Raw genomic sequence first — 11,735 nt, 5'->3', positions numbered from 1 at the left:
TATATATATATATATATATATATATATATTTCTCCAGAAACCTTTAAAAGAATTTAATATTAATTAGAGTTAAAACTATATAAAGAACTATTACAATAATGATGACGGAGTAATAAATGTCAAATAACAGATATTATTGATTGTTTTGTAACTCATGACACATTAATAAATAGTTCTGAAAAATATATAAAATGCTAAAATAGCATAATGTGTATTAAAGGAAGGAAATTGCAAGTAGCATAAGAATGGAAAAAATATATTGGATGAAAGAGACAAGCAAAAGTGACTTTAGATGCACAATTTGATTGACATATTTAAATGGTGTCAATTGATATTAATTTTGCTTTTTGAACTTTTAAGTTGACGTTAAGATTTGTAGATTTGACTCTAAATATAATTTTACACTCAAATTTATTATTCAAATTTATTTTCCGTAAAAATAATCAATCATAAATCACTTTTAATTTATATAACTAGAACCAAACACTCACATTAATTTTAGATACAAGATTTTCACATGTTCGTTTGTTCTCAAATAAAATTGATTTTACTCGCATAATTGTAACTTTTATCTCTATCTCTAGAATTGAATTTTAATTTTGAAATTTTTATTCAATTCACTTTTACTTTATCTTTGATCTTCATTTAGTGATAATTTCTTTCTACAAAATTAATTCTTTTAAAATCAATTTTTATCGTAGTAGATTCAAACACAAACTAAGATACTCTTTTTACATGACGATTCTTTTAAAATTTATGATAGTTTATAAGTTAAAATTACTAGCACCTCACATGGGTACACTTTTGTCCTTAACAAATGTAGAATCCAAGGACATCATAAGTATACATAGATACAAGTTTTATACACGAGATCATAGTTTGAATTTTTGACTACAACAGAATGTTGTTGGCTTATTTCCTCGAGCCACCCCCAATTCATGGATACCATTATAATATTATTTTCTTGACGAGTCAATATTCCACTTCTGATTTTTCCTCACCATGATGCTTCCCTAATTTAAAACATAAAAAATAAATCTTAAAAACCCATAAACAATAATGTTTCTAATCTTATATTGAAGAGCACATGTGAACATTACACTCACAAATTCGTGAGAAACTTGGAGTATGAGTTAGCTAGAGTTATGTCAACTTGAATATAAAATGTATATAACTATTATTGCACAATATGAATTGTCATGCATTTTTAAACAAATAAAAGAATTGCATTGGCCCCTATTGCCCCCTATCAAGGTAGGGTTAGGAGGCTAAATATTGAGTTTCCATTTTCTACATTATTAGACTCATAAAATATTAATCAATAAAAATATATTTTTTAAATAATAAAAATAATTTTTTAATATTTTAATTGTTTATAAAAATATACAGTTCATTTTAAACGTCTCTTACTTTATTAATAATTAAAATTAATACTAAATTTAAAAAATGACAATAAAAAATATTATCACAAAATAAATGAGATATTTCAATATCTGCCTCTAATAAATTCTCCCTCTCTCTAACAAATTAACTCCAGATATTTGCTATCAAAGAAAAAACAAAAGAATTGCATTTTAGTTCAGATTCTTTTTTATTATATTATGTGGGAAAAAATGTTTAAATTGGTGAATGGTTTTTTTTTTTTTTTTTTGCCTTAGTTAGTATTGGGTTTGAGGATCACTCTTCCCTCTACATTGATTTCATGCAAGAAACACTGTTTATTTACTTTTTCACTTAGTGAATTATTAAAAAGAAATTGACAGCTGGATATTGGATGGAGAATCAATCAACTATTCTTTTGGGTAGAGTCCAATCTACTACTATTCTATTCATACCATAAATTAATAATTATATTAATATTACAATAAAAACAAACAGGGTATATTGTCTTTTCAAACCTCAATAATACTATAAAATGTTTCAAAGTCCCCAAAATCATTGAAAACACAAATCTATTTCTAAAATAAAGCATTACACATTACCAAGCAAGTTTATCAATTTAAAAATTCAAAATAATTGAAACTAAGCATGCTTTATTATTATTAATAATAATTTATAGGTGAAAATACAAAAGATGAGATCAAACCTGGAAGAGAAGTTGATGAAGAGGATGTCAGTGGTTCACAGGAAAGCTGAAGAATGGAGAGAAACAGCTAGACAAAAGCATTTGGAACAAATGGAGAAATCCACTGAAAATGCTAAAAAGATTATTCATAGGCATAACTCACAATTTTCTATGCACAGCTCATGTGGATGCTTCCCTTGTAATAACAACCATTAAAAAATATTAAATTATTTGAATATTAATCACTTGGCACTAGCCCTTCATGTTTTAACTTTTTATCCAATGTAATTTTGTTTTTTCCAATTATAACATTATAAAAAAAAAATAGATAAATTAGTCTTCAAAAATTGTAACTATTGGTCAAATAGACTCTCAATTATTTAACTTTTTTTTAATAGATTAATGTTGATAATAAGTTAGCATGTTTTACAATAAGTTTGAAAAACAATGAAATTTTATAAAGGGGTTAAATAAGGTTTTAATTTTAATAAAATTGTTGTATTTTATTTTTAATCTTTATAAATTTTTTCACACTTTTAGTTTTTATAAATATTATATTTTTCAATTTTAATTCTTACTATAGAAACTAAAATTGAAAATGATGATATTTATAGGAATTAAAAAGTGTAAAAAAAAGTTAAAAGAACTAAATTTATTTAATCCTTTATAAAATGTCATTAAAATAGCCTATTGATAAAATTTTTGTTAGCTGCTTATGCTCTGGTACATTATTTAGACATGTAACATTACATGTTATCCTATATCAATGTTGATTTATTAGAGATTAATTTGTCTTTGAAATTTAGGTTATTTTAAAGACAAATTTGATATTAAGTGCAATTGTATAAAGACTACTTATTAACAAATTAATTTCTAAGACTTGGCAAATTAGTCTTTGTTTGATGGCGTTAATGTGAAATCAAACTTAAGGGATTCTATATGTAATTAACATGTACTATAAAAGTTATTACCTCTGTCCTTATAGGTAGACTCTTGTGATTTTTCATTGTACATTTTCATAAGATTTTTTGTAATTTTTTAACTACAATAATTATTTTCAATATACTCTAAATTATATTATATTTTTTTCTACAATTTATAATAAATATTATGATTAAAAAAAAAACTAGTTCTCTTTTCTAAAAGGTACATTTGTAAAACAATATCAACAAATTTAATATTATAATTAGTTTTCTTAATAAATATGATTTAATCAAATGAGTCCTATATATAAGGACAAAACTAATAACAAAAAGACTATTTTGACTAATAATTTATAATTTTAGAAATATATCCATTGATTTGCAAAGATTAAAGATTATTTTGACCAATGATTATAATTTCAAAGACTAATTTGTGTATTTACACAATGTTTAGAATTTTAAGATATGAGAAATTTATTGACAAAAAAAAATGAGAATTTGAGAGTAACTATAGATAAGTTCAAGTAACGCACAGTATACTCCTATTTAATTCATGGATTGAACAGTGTAGTTCTGGAAGCAGAAAAATAACAAGGAGAAAGTGATGGTTATTGTTGTTTTTATGTGTTTGTTTTCATGCATGTGTCCTTTTCTATTAGAATTTAGGAACAGAAAAGAAGAAAAAAAATCATAATTGGTGAGTAAGAAATAAAAGGGTATCCTGCTTTTCAGAGTTCTCTGTCATGACTCATGAGATTACATGAACATGGCTATTCACTGCCATGCAGAGAGGCATATAATAAACTAATAGATCTTGTGGTGTCTCTAATGTAGCATAGGAGTGACATTCATATATTTTAATTTAATCTACCTTTCAAATATTTAAAAAATATGTGTTTATTTTTATGTCAACACATATATGACATATCATATGTCTGTTTCTAATGCATGTAATGAAACACCAAAATAAACTTGTAAATGTTTAAATGTAGTTATATGTTTTGTTGTGTCGGTATCAAATATTAATAAATATTAGATACACTTTTAATATGAAATATCAATGCATCATACTATCTCAAAAATAAAAAAGTAATTGACTGTTACAGACTATTTTATTTGTTGAAAGGTATTTTGAGAATGATATTATTTTGTTTATATTTAGGACAAATAAATATCTTTATATTCGGGACCAAGGATGATGATTAATTGGTAAAGAAAGGATAAGAATTAAAAATATGACTTAATTTATATAAAAGTCATACAAATAAAGATTTGTTAATCGATTGACAGTGGAAAAAGTTATACACTGAATTTTGATTATATTTTTATTTCAAATCATGCATATTTCAAAATGCAACTATAAGTTGATGGATTAACAACAAAATTTATTCATCAAGAAACACAATTAAGAGAGCCTATTTCTCAAAGCACAAAAATCCATCAACGTTTAGTATATCTCAATTAGGCACCCTAAAATCTATAGGGGAATAAAATTGAACTGAGAATTAGTACTCAATCACGAAACTCATCCATGAACTTTTCATGAAACTCTGTCAAGCGAGTGACAATGGCTGGAATCTTATCTTCTTGAGGCAAAATTGTGCACCTAAAATGCCATGTGCCAGGAACCTTGCAAAACAAATTAATTTTTCATTATTATACAATTAGTTTAGAATAATCAACAAAGGGACATATTTTTAGATTGTCAATAAATCATTAAATTATATTGAAAAAATCACTAATTATATTTATTAAGTTAAAATAATTGTTTCGATCAAAATACAGTTATTGTAGCAGGAGTTTGATAGGACTAATAAATTAGCTTAGGGTAGACTATGATACCAATAAATTAGGATATTTTGGGGGTGGGGAGGATAATTAATATTCTCTTGGTATTATAAAGCAACGTCGCAACAAAAATTTAGATTAAAAACGTGTTTGGTGTTTGACATGTATCAGTGTCAGACACGTATCACTGGGAATTTAGATTAAAAGTGTGTTTGTTGTCTGACACATATCAATGTCAGACATCAACACGTAGCACTAAGAATTTAGATTAAAAGTGTTTGATGTGTGACACGTATCAAACATCGACAAATAGTTATTTGTATTCAATCACTTCTATTTTTTCAAATTATTACATGTGTCTATGTATAAGTGTCATGTCTGGTGTTCATGTCCATGCTACATGAGACGAGCTAATGTTCTACTTCTATGTGTGACGGATGGAGTATATATTATCATTATTTGTAAAATTAAGATACAATGAATTTATAATAAATGAGTAAATGAACAAACCTGTCCAAAACCAGAACCGGGAACGACAACAACTCCTGTGGCATTAAGTAAGCGTTTGCAATAGAAGGCATCAGGTGCTGTGTTTTCGGCCTCTGCAGCTTCGATCGCCTTTTTGGGCAGGCGAATCTGAGGAAACAGATACATTGCTCCTTCTGCTTTGTTGCAGGTTACACCCTCTAATTTGTTCAAAGCTTCTTCCAGTGACTGCATAGAATATAAATCATAGAGAAAGGTTAGGAGAAAAATGGTTATGGTATAATTTATAAATATTTTACTATTCATTACGGTTGTGGCTTCATAACGCAGGAGAATTGCTTTGAAATTTTTCGCGAGGTAACTAACCTTTGCGCGCGTAGCAAGGGAAGACAAAATACTACCCTTCTCAGCCATGAATGACTCATAGGACTCATCTCCAACCTGCAGAAATTCATGGAATTCATTGAATGTTACATGTGGAACTCAATATCAAACTAGTAATGCTTGTTCTTTTCATTAACAAATAATAATTCTGTTAAGAATAATGTACCAAAAAAACTTCTGTTAAAGAATAATTTGAAGTTGTATTGCATTCTGTTTATCATAAATGACAATGGAGGCTGTCACTAATGACATGCCTTCTTATTTCTCATAACCATCTACTACCTCTGATCCTAAATATAAGTTACATTTCAAATTATTAAATATATTTATTATTATTTTTTCTAAATATATTTCTGATTAATACTACAATTTGTCTTGCAAGATAAAAAGTCGAGTACAGATATATCTATACACAAAAGAGTATTTTATGAACTTCTATAAATAACATGAGCATATTAAACACAGTACTTACTTTTCTTAATATATGTGAAATCAACAAAAGAGTCGTATAAAAAAAAGACAGGTAGTAATAAGTTTCTAGGAGGATTTCAGGTTTAGTTTGCTTTTAGCAAGCCAAGAGCAAATAGTATTCAAGCTCAAGAAAAAGAAGAGGCACGGAACATTCTAGCATATATGCATCATTGTCATTGAACAATTCAAAGTTACTGCTATAGCAGGGTAATGCCTCTATCCAAATAGATTACTTTCGGATTTACCCGTTATACTCTTCAGCATAAGTGTACTCCTAATATGTTCATTATCCACTCATGTACTCATCTTAATTGAGGTTAGTGTAATGTTTAATGTTCTTTCTAAGCACGTAATGAAGAGTTATAACCAAAAAGAAATTTGTCTTTAAGAAGTAAAGGCTTAACCTTAGGTGGACTCATGACCAAACTTGCAAGAATTTGACCAGTGATGTTAGAACAAAGATTCACTGATGACACTTTATAAATCTGTTCCCTCACATCTGGAGAGAAACCAGTCACCTCCATGTAACCTCCTCGTTTCCCGCACTCCCCGTGATAGCCTGTAGCCAAAGAGAAAGACATTTTTCATCAGTAAGGATCACCTACGAGCGTAAAAGTATTTTCTCTCTTGATATAATAATTTGATTGTTATGCCAACTTACCTTTGGAAACTGACTGAAAAGATACTAAGGAGATATCATCATCACCGTATCCCATGGATCGAGATACCTTCTTGAAAGAGTGAAATTTCTTCTCGGGAACATAAACATTTTCTTGATATACCTACGACATGAATTTCATGCTCACAATAAGGATTTGTTTGTAACAGGTTATAAAACAAGTTATTTTGGTATTAAATAATTTACAAGTTATTTTTAAGAAAAGCATAAATTATATTGTGTTTGTTATTATGATGAAAATCACATTTTAAAAAAAAGTTCATCTATCGAAAATGATTTTCAAGATACTATCATTTGAAACCATTTTAGAATCCCATTTTTTTAAAATTAGTAACAAACAGAAAGAAAAAAAACTCCTAAAGGTGATCTTTTATATATAAAAAATAATTTGTATCAAACGGGCCCTAAGAATGGTTTCAACAGAACAGTTTTTTCACACATACATAAGGTGAGACTAAAGTTTGTATCTTGACATTAGAAAAAGTTCAGATACTACTCAATAAATCTCATTACCAAGCTTCATGAATTTTAGGAAACGGTGAAATTACCTCATCAGCCAAAAGGACCAAACCTTCTTGCTTGCAAAATTCTACTATATCCCGTTGATTTTCCTCAGCAAGAACCTAGAGACATTTCAGAAATTCCATATTATCAAATTTGATCAACTTAGGCTTCAATACTTTAATCAGTACCCATTCTCGTATATTAACACTGCGTGGTATTGTGCAGCTCACCTGCCCTGTTGGATTGCCGGGATTTATAACAACTAAAGCCCTAACACTGATGCCCTTGGACTTGGCATCTTCCAACTGCTTCTTGACTTCAGATACTTCCAGCCCCCAACCAGTTGCTTCATCTAGGTAATAAGGTACCTTTAAAAACAATATCAAAGTAAATATGACATTCCAACCAATGAAAGTAAAATAAGAGCATATTAAATTCGAATTTTCAGAGTAACAAGTCATTGTTTTCCAATTACGCACATATTTGTCAACATATATATATAGATCATTTTCTGATTTGTATTCTCAAAGATGGCATATAGCCTACTAAATACTCAAGGTGAAACCAATGTTGTCAATCGCGGATCACAGAAAATAGCGGTTTGTTAAATTCAGCTATGCTATAGCCACTATTGGACAACATTTCATACTAAATAGCATATCGCAGAACAATAGCGATTTGTTCAAATTGTGCTATGCTATAGTGTCGTTCCAGCTGCTATTTGACAACACTAGCTGAAATACAACTAAGTAGTGACCTATATCAAAGTAGGAAATATGTGATTGTATAGAGAAAATTGTTACCAGGTGGCCACCATGGAGAGTAATTGAGGCGGAGTATAGAGGGTATTGAGGGATGGGACACAAAATACCATCATTTTCTGATCTTATGAGTAATTGCATCATCATATGGACCTGAAAATAGAGAAATGAGTCTTTAAACCACACACAAATTTCACATGAAAATAAGTTTACACTAACGATATTTAAAACCAAAAGGACAATTATCATAAGCAAAGAAACATACTGCTGGGCTTGCACCATCGGTCAAGAAAATATCATTGGCATTAGCAGGAAAACCATCACGTTCTTGAATTCCAGCGGCTATTGTATCACGCAAACCCTGAATACCCTGATATGGAAATAAAAAATATTTCATGATCCATCCAGTGTATAGTAAAGGAATAATAATCAAATAAACCAAATTAGATAACATAATCAAATACCTGACTATGACTATAAGCACCAGTTGCTCTCCCAGGAATCTGTTCCACAATCTGCCATGCTCGCTCTATTGAATCAGCACTGCAATACGCAGGGAAAACCATAATTTGTAAAAACTATAAGAGGAATATTGAAACCTACAACTTAGACCAAAATCATCAGTAACAAAAGCAAGTTTTATTTTGCTTCACAGGATAGACTACAACATAGTAAAAATGGATAGACATATTCTAATTAAATTTTGATACTGTTGATAGAATATTCAAGCGCTAACAAATTTTCTATCCACAAAACCCTGTGTTTCACAAATTTTCTATCCACAAATTTTGATAAGATTAGCTATCTCGATGTTGCTACTTAGTTTTATTTGATCCCAATACCTGAACAAACCCTGTGTTTCACTTTTGTCCAAAAGAGCTGGATAGTCACACAATGCAAGAACCTGACAGAGATGAGACTGAAATAAGCATTTGCTCAATTTGTATCAAGTTACTCCCTCCAGAATGAAATATAAGCAAAAATGATAGCTGAAAAGTTGATGTATCTGGTTAAAAATTAAGATCAGATACACCGGCTATTCAGTTACCCTTTTTGCTTATATTTCATTCCAAAATAGTAGCTGCATTCACCATACAGAATTATAAGAAACATACCTCTCGGAAAAAAGTTATTGGCTGCTGGCCAAGAGACTGAGGATTCCCAATGTTGCAATAAATTATCTATTTTCAGATAAAAGAGAAGTGAGACGAAAAAAAACAAAACAAATGTAGAAAAACAACTTCATGGAGTAGAAGTGCAGTATGTCACAATCACATACAAATATATATTCCCCATTTCCAACATGATTATGCCCAAACTACATTAAAATATAAATACTAATAGACAGCTCATACTACAGATGCCATTCTACCCATGTTGGATTCGCATTTATACTCGATGCTTCTAGTTGTATTTTACAATTTTTTCTATCATCCATTTTTTGAACTTCTACTCCAATGTATAGATTGGAATATCACATCACAGGTATCAGATAAATGATAACATGTTGTAATATCTCCAATGACCCCATGATATTAGGAACTTTATAGCACCATCATGATGCCATCTAGAAGCCAACCGGAGAATAAAAAACCAAAGAGTTCTACTGAAGAAGATATTAAGTTGAAAAAGAGAAGTACCTCATCAAACGAATGAGAGCCTGGATTGGCCTGCAAATCTTTTTGCAAATTCTGCAGCAATAAGGCATTGTAAGTTGATAATAATATACTGAAAAAAGTCCATTTCAAACTTTATACAGCAAAGACAAATTCAACTTTCAAGCTATATATTTTAGTCAAAGCAGCACTATAATGTTAGAAGGGCAATAAGGCATGTGTTTTTTGTTATTTTTTAAGTGTAAGATATAAAATGTTTCTATTTGTAATTTGCAAAGACAGGAAAACCTTTTCAATGAATGACATGATCCAAACATATACAATAAAACCACGGTACCTGGGCAAGTGTAACAATCTCTCCTCGAACAGCATACTGACATTGCAGAACCTACACAGGAAAAAACTATTGTTTCAGACAAGTAGCTAAAGATTAAATATTGGTGTAAGTAAAGTGGAGCAAGTATTATGACCTAAAAACACATTTCATAAATAATGAAACTTTTTTCTTGTTGACATAAGAAAAAATTCGGTTAAATAACCTAAACCATCAAATTATTTGTCAAACTTGCTCCTATTGAAAGTATGATTTTATTTTTTTTGTTTTAACCCTCTGGTTCTCAAAGTAAATGTCACAGGTAATCCGGAGTTCAGCTAAGAAAAGTCTTGACTAAGGATTGTTCTAACCAGGGTTCAAACTAGGGTTTTCCCGATTGACTCAACCTTCATTGAAGCTTATTATCCATTTGAGCCCAACCATTTAGTTAATCTTAGCCATAACGTGTCTTTTGCAACAAATTAATTTACTGATCCCATGGTAGTACACAAAAAACAAAGCAAAATCACTGAATTGAGCATAATACTTCTTTAATCAGCTATTAGTCAGTCATCAGTCACACAACCAAAAGGAAATCAAATAAGAAAGAAAAGGTCAGAGTCAAACCTCAGTCACAGATCAGTATAATATAGAGCAACCCTTATAAACCCCCCAAAAAACCCAATAATTCAACCAAAACCTGACCCTTGATCAACAACCACATCACACATCAATTTTAAAACCCACTACGAAAAAAGAAACCAAACCCAAAACCCCCCCATATAAGCAAAGAATCATCAAAGTTGACATAATCTAAAACCCAAATTAGAAAAATGATAAAGATCCAAACTTTAAACTCTAAAACACCTAAAAACAAAAACAAAAAACCATGGTATCACTGAAAACAATAAGAATCATCTAAAATTCACAACTTGAAACTCTAGAACACCTAAAAACAAAAAATAACAATCGGGGCGTCATTGAAAACAAGAATCACAAAGTTAAAAACTTTAAACTCAATCACACCTAAAAACAAAGAATAACAAAAAGGGCATCAGCAAAAAAAAAGAGGTAACAAAAAACCTGAGGGTTAATATTTTGAGCGGTAACAGGGAAAGGGGAATCAGAAGCCATTGAAGAAAAATGAGCAGAAGATAACAAACGATAGTGAAGAGGAGAAGAAGAATTGTGTTGCTGATTTTGATGTCGAACAAAAACAAGGGAACGATTGAAAAGGTGCTTGAATCTGTCTGCAGCGGATTTCCGCATTGTGAGAGTTTTTATTTTATAGTGAGATGCGATAATTGATTTGGTTTGGTTTATTTTATTGAGTGTGATGTTTAAAGTTGAAAAGGCAACGTGGGCGTGCCTGTATCTACTATCTAGAAACTTGATTGGAAAGAAAACAACGACAACCTATGGATGTGTGTTTTTTCCTAGAGGTTGCCCCACGTTAATTTCGTCTACCAATGTACAATGTAAGAATAGTACACACGAATATATACCTGCTTAAACTGTTCTTATTACAATGTTACTTTTCTTTTACCTCCTTTAATTGTGACCCTTTTAAAGTCTATCTTATTATGTCATCTATATTTTGATTCTGGATTTTTTTTCTGTCGTTGATATTGACAGATTTGGTATGATCGATGGTTACTAGTCGCGTTTCGACATTTTATCCAATTCCAGAATTCAATAGTTAAAAAACTCAATTGGATAGTGCAAAATTAGATTAATGATTTATG

The 11,735-nt window shown here is 29.8% G+C and overlaps 2 protein-coding genes and 1 long non-coding RNA gene across 3 annotated transcripts in view; 1 reads left to right on the top strand and 2 right to left on the bottom strand.

The window, feature by feature from the left end:
• Window positions 1–2,336, top strand: part of LOC101488697 (uncharacterized) — a 6,155-nt gene extending 3,819 nt beyond the window's left edge. The window contains exon 5 of the mRNA XM_004510512.4: window positions 2,060–2,336. Within this exon, the coding sequence (XP_004510569.2) occupies window positions 2,060–2,281 (222 nt within the window). The 3' untranslated portion in view covers window positions 2,282–2,336. The remainder of the gene's footprint in view (window positions 1–2,059) is intronic.
• LOC113787630 (uncharacterized) lies at window positions 747–2,227 on the bottom strand. Its single transcript, XR_003474144.2, has 2 exons — window positions 2,087–2,227; window positions 747–1,013 (listed from the first exon to the last, which is right to left on the bottom strand). It is a non-coding gene; the product is annotated as an uncharacterized lncRNA (long non-coding RNA).
• A 1,911-nt stretch (window positions 2,337–4,247) lies between the features above and the next one.
• LOC101489034 (alanine aminotransferase 2-like) lies at window positions 4,248–11,309 on the bottom strand. The gene is made up of 15 exons (XM_004510513.4): window positions 11,074–11,309; window positions 10,015–10,065; window positions 9,702–9,752; window positions 9,177–9,242; window positions 8,904–8,965; window positions 8,526–8,604; window positions 8,327–8,431; window positions 8,104–8,214; window positions 7,531–7,668; window positions 7,345–7,419; window positions 6,779–6,899; window positions 6,522–6,676; window positions 5,629–5,703; window positions 5,287–5,490; window positions 4,248–4,617 (listed from the first exon to the last, which is right to left on the bottom strand). Exons 1-15 carry the CDS (start codon window positions 11,257–11,259, stop codon window positions 4,501–4,503), a joined length of 1,596 nt encoding a protein of 531 aa, XP_004510570.1. The 5' UTR covers window positions 11,260–11,309; the 3' UTR covers window positions 4,248–4,500.
• Between the last annotated feature and the right edge of the window lie 426 nt (window positions 11,310–11,735).

Source organism: Cicer arietinum, chromosome 7, assembly GCF_000331145.2.
Source record: "Cicer arietinum cultivar CDC Frontier isolate Library 1 chromosome 7, Cicar.CDCFrontier_v2.0, whole genome shotgun sequence".
Classification (NCBI taxonomy): Eukaryota; Viridiplantae; Streptophyta; class Magnoliopsida; order Fabales; family Fabaceae; genus Cicer; species Cicer arietinum.
Note: the sequence above shows the minus strand (reverse complement) of the source record. Positions and strands in the feature narration are given on the sequence as shown.